Source organism: Zingiber officinale, chromosome 9A, assembly GCF_018446385.1.
Source record: "Zingiber officinale cultivar Zhangliang chromosome 9A, Zo_v1.1, whole genome shotgun sequence".
Classification (NCBI taxonomy): domain Eukaryota; kingdom Viridiplantae; phylum Streptophyta; class Magnoliopsida; order Zingiberales; family Zingiberaceae; genus Zingiber; species Zingiber officinale.
Genome location: NC_056002.1, coordinates 1,083,119 through 1,090,524, shown reverse-complemented (window position 1 = coordinate 1,090,524; position 7,406 = coordinate 1,083,119). Strand labels below are relative to the sequence as shown.

The 7,406-nt window shown below is 42.5% G+C and overlaps 1 protein-coding gene across 1 annotated transcript; it reads right to left on the bottom strand.

Moving 5' to 3' along the window:
* Positions 1–1,366: 1,366 nt before the first annotated feature.
* On the bottom strand, positions 1,367–2,445 carry LOC122020484. Its single transcript, XM_042578429.1, has 2 exons — positions 2,316–2,445; positions 1,367–2,242 (listed from the first exon to the last, which is right to left on the bottom strand). The coding sequence occupies exons 1-2, from the start codon at positions 2,394–2,396 to the stop codon at positions 1,586–1,588; spliced, it is 738 nt and encodes a 245-aa protein (XP_042434363.1). The 5' UTR covers positions 2,397–2,445; the 3' UTR covers positions 1,367–1,585.
* Positions 2,446–7,406: the final 4,961 nt, after the last annotated feature.

Here is a 7,406-nt window from a genome sequence, read left to right as displayed (position 1 = left end):
TAAATATAAAATAAGAAATGAAAATATAAAAAAAAATCAATTTCTAGCATTTGATAAGAACGTCAATTGATTCGATCGCCATGACATATATACTAATAGATCCAATTGGGTAGGGGAGGTAGGTTATCTAGGTGGTCAAATTGGGTTGACTAGGTATCTAAATTAGCTCGGTCAATATGCATGATTAGTTTGATATACTGATAAAGTTACTCTTTAGTTGGTATAAATTAGATTAGTTAAATTCGTATGCTTGGATGGATTTGTCAGTTTAGGTAAGTCAGTTTGTTCGGACAATCTTATTAGTTCGGATAGGCTAAATGTATCTTCTATGATCAATCTAATTTAATTAATTGGTTATGGTCGGTCAAAAATAATTTATTTTCTAAAAAAAAATCCTACAATTTTCTTTTCTTATAAACAAAAGAAAACAAAAGAAGTTGGATCCAATTTGTTGATTCGTAGTTGGGATTTATCTGTTTAATTTCTTGGATCAATATCCTCCAAGTCAATTATGTATGCCTAACGAGTGTTGGAGGCTTCTGTAAATATTTCCAGTGTCCCAAAACTCTTTGGTGTTCTCTCACCTAACTCCAAAGTTGTTCTTTTGCTCGCCATGTGCGAGTAACTATTTCCACATTGGAAGAGAAGATTCATCGATTCATTTCTTGGCTATAATTCAAAAGCACTAAACATTATTAATTTTCACATGTACAAATTGTCATAATGTAATTACAGTTCATGATCATCACAATATTGTCACAGCTAATGCTTGATTGATTTCAATATCGTCGCAATATTATAGTTTAAGAACCACAAGGGCCGCCGTGTCGGCTTGCTACTGGTCTTAGATATATCATCCTGCGCAATGGATGTTCACATTCATTTTCTCACCAGAGGACTTTTAGTTCTAATTTAAATTTATTATCCTTGTTCTCAGGATGCAAGTCAAATAGATTAATGGCCTAATTAACGTGAAAAAGAATCCTCTGAGAAGGGAAAAGAGAGGCAGATATATAGACAGTAGTGTATAATAAAGAATGATACGGCCTCGAGGTTAAGTGAGAAGATGGGGACACGGCCCTGTCAAAGTTAGTTTCTTTAATTTCTTTTCTTTTCTTTTGAAGCAGCTTTAGTTGTTATCCTACTCACGGCTCATCTCATCATTGGATCCTGCCCGACGAATTAATTACTATCAACAGGATTCATCTTTCCTTTCCTTGGAATTACTTAAATTCTGCTGACACATTTGCTAAATTAATTGATTAGTTCGTTTCCGGAGACAAAAAAAACTCAAAAGTTATCCATAAAATTAACCTGTGAGTCATTATGTTATTATTATTATTATTATTATTTTGTGCTTTATAGCTGCAAAACTCAACTGCTTCCATTCATGCAACAGAGTGTGAAACACAGCGAACGAAGTGATGGACAAAGAGGTTTATGTAAATACAGAGGAAAAGTAAGCTGGCGAAGAAACCATTTTTTTTTTTTTTGGATATACGTACAATTCGGTTAGAAATTATAGAGAACACCAGTTACAGCACTGAAAAGAAGAAGGAAGGAAAAAAAAGGAGAGGGATTTCGATCACACGGAGTTGTTGAAAGTAAAGGCGGCGTTTTGAAACTTGTTGTTGCCGCTCTCCAGCGACGAAGACGACGGCGAGGAATTCCAAAACGAGGTCGGCGACGGAGACGGCGGCTGCGAGGCCTCCGGGTTGGAGGTCAAAGCGATGGTAACGGGTGGGATCTCGGCGGCGTGGAGGTCAGGCGGCGGGTGTTGCCACTGCGGCAGGGGCCCCGCCAGGAGCAGAGTCTGCAGCAGCGGCCCCGCCCCCATAACCGCCTCCACCAGCCGTCCCTTCTCTGGAAGTCCCCTCCTCGTCGCCGCGGCCTCTAATTCCACCAGAGCCGGCGCCGGCGAAGCCGCCGCTGGATTGCTGCTCTTGCCGTCGTCGAGGTCAACGGCAACCGCCTCGTCTACGGGAAGGAAGGTGGATCCGGGCGGAGGATAAGGGTGGTCGGCCTGGTGGTGTAGGAGGAGCAGGAGGAGGGCGTGGCGGGCCTCGTCGCGCTCCCGAGTAGCGGATTCGAGGAGGCGGGTGAGGCGGAGCGCCTGCGACTCCATCTTACGGAGCTCCTCTTGGGCCGTGGCGCGGGTGGACTCCAGCTCGAGGGTCATGCGGAGGAGAGCCTGCTTCAGTTCCAGTTCATCCGTCGCTACCGTGGCTCCACCGCCGTTGTCCTGCCGATCGAGCCAACCATTAATGGCCAACAGCTCTTTCTCATGGATAGAAATGAGTAGAATTGGGAGATACCTGAGCACGCCAAAGGAAAGAGCACGGAGTGGCGCCGCCGACACCGGAGAACGGCGGAGGGAAGCGGCGAATTTGGTCCATGTGAACTGGTTTCGCCGGCGAGGGAACTAGCAGATTCTGCTTCTCATTTCGAGTCACATTGGGTATATATATTAAAAAAAACCCCAAAATTAAATCACAGCTCTACAATTTCGCAGAAAACTCCCCTGAACTTTTAATTTTTACACGAAGCTTTTAATTTTTTACAACAAGTGAACTGTACACTGAATATATAATAACATATGAAGAACTAATGTCTCCCGAGGGATTGGCACAGACAGACGGAACGTGATACGAATTGCAGTATTATTATATAATTTTATTGAAACATTTATCTATGCATCGTCGTCTAATGGGCAGCAAATTAAATCTACGTACAAAGCAAAGTTTCCATTGCATCTCCTAGAAATTATGGTCTAATCAATTCTTGATCTACTGTCCTGTGAATTCTCAGGTTTCAACTGATACTGATCCCAATAAATTTTAGAATTATCAACCGAATTGGATGAGATTTCAATTTTGGACATTTCATGAGAGAGTAAAGGCCATCATCATTGTTATCCTCGTTCAATTAATCCATCATTTTGATTTCTGTCTTTGTCTTCTGAATCGTCTGCAGCAAAAGAATTGCCATACTTAGATGTAAGTTCTCTACTACTTGAATCTTCTTCTTTAACGGCAGGATCTGACTCATGTTTCTCTGAACGAGTTTCAACATTATCATCTTCATTCCCATCCCAAAGTTTTTCGCCAAGTATCAACCATTTGAGAATCCAAGTTCAGGTCTTCCTCATCTTCAAGGTCATCATCTTCTGAATCCTCACTGACACTGAATGTTTCACCATCAAAATCTACTTCTTCCATTTATATTATTCCTTTATTATTTCCATTGGGTTGTTTATGTAACTTATCCTGTCCATAATGCTGTCAATTTGTCCACTGCAGTTGCTCATGTACACTACCCATAAAACATCTGTTTTTGCTGGATAAATAGTAGTCGACACAGAAAAGAGTTTTTTTTAATCAAACGGCAAAAGGAGGAGGAGATAGTATAGTATTTTAAAAGTAAAAGTTTGACCGAATTGCTCCTTGAGATATACCTGCTCTTAATGTGGAATCAACTTAATTTCGAGTTGCTATTGTAGAGCTGATCAGGGGGGTAAATGAGTTAAGTCGTTCGTGAGTTATTCGAATCTCGATTTGATAAAAGTTTATTTGAGTTCATTTAATGAGGCTCGTTAAGATAAATAAACCAAGCTCAAGCTTCACAATATTCGGCTCGTTAGCTCGTGAATATGTTCGTTAAGCTCATAAATTAATTTTTAAATAAAAAATAATAGTTTTGATATTGAATTTATAGATTTTACACTCTACTTATGAAAAACATAAATAAATATATTAAATTTATTTATTAGAATAAAATTATAAATTTTTACAAGTATATCATAATTTTTTTAAAATATATAATTTAGTTTTTAATGAATATTTAAATTTATAATTTATATTTATTAAGCTGTTTAGGCTCGAGAAAAAGCTCGAATAAGCTCGTGAGCCATGAATATATTCGTTAAATAAAGCTCGAGCTCGACTCGATTATAAACGAGTCAAACTCAAACATCCAAGAGTTCGGCTCGGCTCGACTCGATTACACCCCTAGAGCTGATTAAATTATTTAATTTTGATGCTTTGATTCATTACAGATACTAGATAGTGTGGATAGTTAAACCATCCCTCAACGAACTTACTAATGCGCGCTCTCTCTCAAGATCGCTAGTGACTAGGATGAGCAAGCCTAAAACACACTCAAGAAGAGAGTTAGATTGATCATGGGATGAATCTCGTGGTCACTCCGACATTTAAATTAGGATTTTTTTCTGAGATGATATGCCGGAGAAAAAAGATGGCGAAGAAAAGTAGAACCTGATGGAGCTAGCTAGCTGAGAAAAAGATCCTCCTTGTCATTATCTTCATGAACACTTGTATGGTTCTCCTTAGAGCATCTCAATATTAGTTGAAATATCATCATTGTAAAGGCTAACAAAGGGACTAGATTTGATAGCAATTAGTTACCTCTCTATTTATCCCACATAACGTGTTAGTAGGGGGCATCTAGGGGATCGAATTTGTTAACCTTGTAGACATTCCTCCATTCTTAAAATGTCACGCGTCCAGGAATATTTGTAGTCATTGTTAGCGAGCCCAGGTGGGGCATAGACTACGAAGATAAAAAGCGGTGGTGTTGATGTGGAATGACCTTGGAAACCGATGAAGCTTGATTCTAACACCGAGACCTGGAGTTGAGCCAAGGATGGTGTCGGGATCCGACACTAACAGATAATGTCAAGACCTAGAGCTGAGCAAGGGGTGATGTCGGGATCTGAGACTAAGAGATAATGTTGAGACCTAGAGCTGAGCAAGAGGGTGGTGTTGGGAACCAAGATTGAGAGATAATGTTAAGACCTAGAATTGAGCCCGAGATGTTGTCGAGATCCGAGACTGATGTCAAGACCTGGAGCTGAGCCCAAGATGGTATCAGGATATGAGATTGAGAGATAATTCTGAGACCTAGAATTGAACGCGACATGGTGTCGGGATCTGAGACTGAGAGATAATGCCGAGACTCGGAGCTGAGCCCGAGATTGTGTCGAGATCCGAGATTGAGAGGTAATATCGAGACCTGGAGCTGAGCTTGAGATGGTGTTGGGATCTTAGATTGAGAGGTAATACCGAGACCTGGAGCTGAGCTAGGGGTGTGGGATCCAAGTGGGTCCGATTAGACCTGGGTCTCATCTGAGCCATATTTGGTTATTTTATGGTCAGATTGGGCCTACCTTAAATTTGATTGACAACTCATCATGACTTTTAACCAAGTGGGGGGTTGAAGTAGATCATCACATCACACGTCTCCCCTTCAAATATAGTCGAAAGAGTCTTAGTCTAACTGATTGGACTACGTTGAGTCATCAGATCTTACCTGATGCGGTGATTAGGGGGTCCATCGTGATACCACGGTGGAGGTCAAAGTCAAGATGGTCAATGGGTATACGCCGATCGAGGATTAAGTACCGACCCACCATCTTTGGTACAGGGAGTAATCAAACCGACGCTCAAGGGACGCGCAGAAGCCGAGCCGAGCGGCTCCTCCGCTCGCTCTAGCAACAAACTCGACATCAGCTGAGCACGCAGACAGTAAACTACCCATCGAGCAGCTATCCCGCTCGACCCAACAATTGGGCATGTGGACAGTGGAGAGTGGGCTTTCAGCCGAGCAGCTATCCTGCTCGGCCTGGCAATGGATGACACTGGGACAGTGGACTCTTAGCCAAGCGGCTATCCTGCTCGGCACGACAGCGGACTTTCAACCGAGCGGCTATCTCGCTCGGCATGACAGCAGACAACGCAGGGATAGCAGAATTCTGGCCGAGCGGCCATTCCACTCGGCCAAGCAACAGACATAGCAGGATATCTTGCGACATCCTTTTGGGAGCTAGTGTCGCTGACAGACGGCATGGTCAGACAGAATATCGTACGATGGAAGCTTCCACAGTCACTTCAGAGATATGCTCGACCCGTTAAGGTACTGTTTCAGGGACACTTTACTAACATATTTTTTCAGGGAAAGCTTTGAGATGCGTACTCACCTTGGAAAGCGTGCACACGCGCTTCCGGGGTTCTATATAAAAGGGGTCCAAGCATCGGTGGAGGTATGATTTTACACGCAATTTCAACTATTGTGCTACAGTTCTCTTTGCTTCATCAGACACTGACTTAAGCGTCGGAGGGTCATCGCCGGGGATCCCTTCCCTAGCTCGGCACTGACGCTGCTTGTGTTGCAAGTAAAGATGATTAAATTATTTAATTTTGATGCTTTGATTCATTACAGATACTAGATACTGCGGATAGTTAAACCATCCGTCAACGAACTTGCTAATGCGTTCTCTCTCTCAAGATCGCTGATGACTAGGATGAGCATGTAGGATCGAAAAGAATTTAGATATCTCCACAATAGCATGATATTGTCCACTTTGGGCCTAGACCCTCATGGTTTTGCTCTTGGGCTCTCCCCAAAAGGCCTCATGCTAATGGAGATATCTTTCTCTTATAAACTCATGATCTTTTCCACGTGTTTTCAATATGGGACTATGTTTGCAACCTTGCAATCCCAACAATCCCCCCCCTCAAACAAAGGACCATGGGCTTCCCACGTCCGATCCTTGACCCACCAGGTCTTCCTGCCCCTCGGTCTACCCGACCTACTAGGACTTCCTGCCCCTCGGTTTACCCGACCTATTAGGACTTCCTTGCCTAGCCGCAACTAGGACTTCCTGCCCCTCGGTCCACCCGACCTACTAGGACTTCCTGCCTGGTGTCTGGTCCTCTTGATCCAAACATAGGAGCCCCCACTTTCTTTGTTCGATGTCAATATTGTACTCACATGGTTCAATCAGACCATAGCTCTTGTGCACAGTCGGCGGTTAAACCTTCTGGCAGTCCGGGCTCTGATATCAATTATAGGATCGAAAAGAATTTAGATATCTCCACAATAGCATGATATTGTCCACTTTAGGCCTAGACCCTCATGGTTTTGCTCTTGGGCTCTCCCCAAAAGGCCTCATGCTAATGGAGATATCTTTCTCTTATAAACCCATGATCTTTTCCACGTGTTTTGAATATGGGACTATGTTTGCAACCTTGCAATCCCAACAGAGCAAGCCTAAAACACACTCAAGAAGAGAGTTAGATTGACCGTGGAACGAATCTCGTGACCACTCCGACGTTTAAGTTAGGATTTTTTCTGAGCTGATATGCAAGAGGAAAAAGATGGCGAAGAAAAATAGAACTTAATGGAACTAGCTAGCTGAGAAAAAGATCCTCCCTTGGACATATCTTCATGAGCACTTATATGGTTCTCCTTAGAGCATCTCCATATTAGTTGAAATATCATCATTGTAAAGGCTAACAAAGGGACCAGATCCAATAGCAATTAGTTACCTCCCTATTTACCCCACATAACGTGTTAAGTAGGGGGCATCTAGGGGATTGAATTTGTTA

Excerpts from the sequence above, each read along its gene's own strand:
- LOC122020484 (XM_042578429.1), bottom strand. The coding sequence starts at position 2,396 with ATGGACCAAATTCGCCGCTTCCCTCCGCCGTTCTCCGGTGTCGGCGGC. Across the intron at positions 2,243-2,315 it reads CTTTCCTTTGGCGTGCTCAG|GACAACGGCGGTGGAGCCAC; the intron begins GTATCTCCCAAT and ends CTCGATCGGCAG.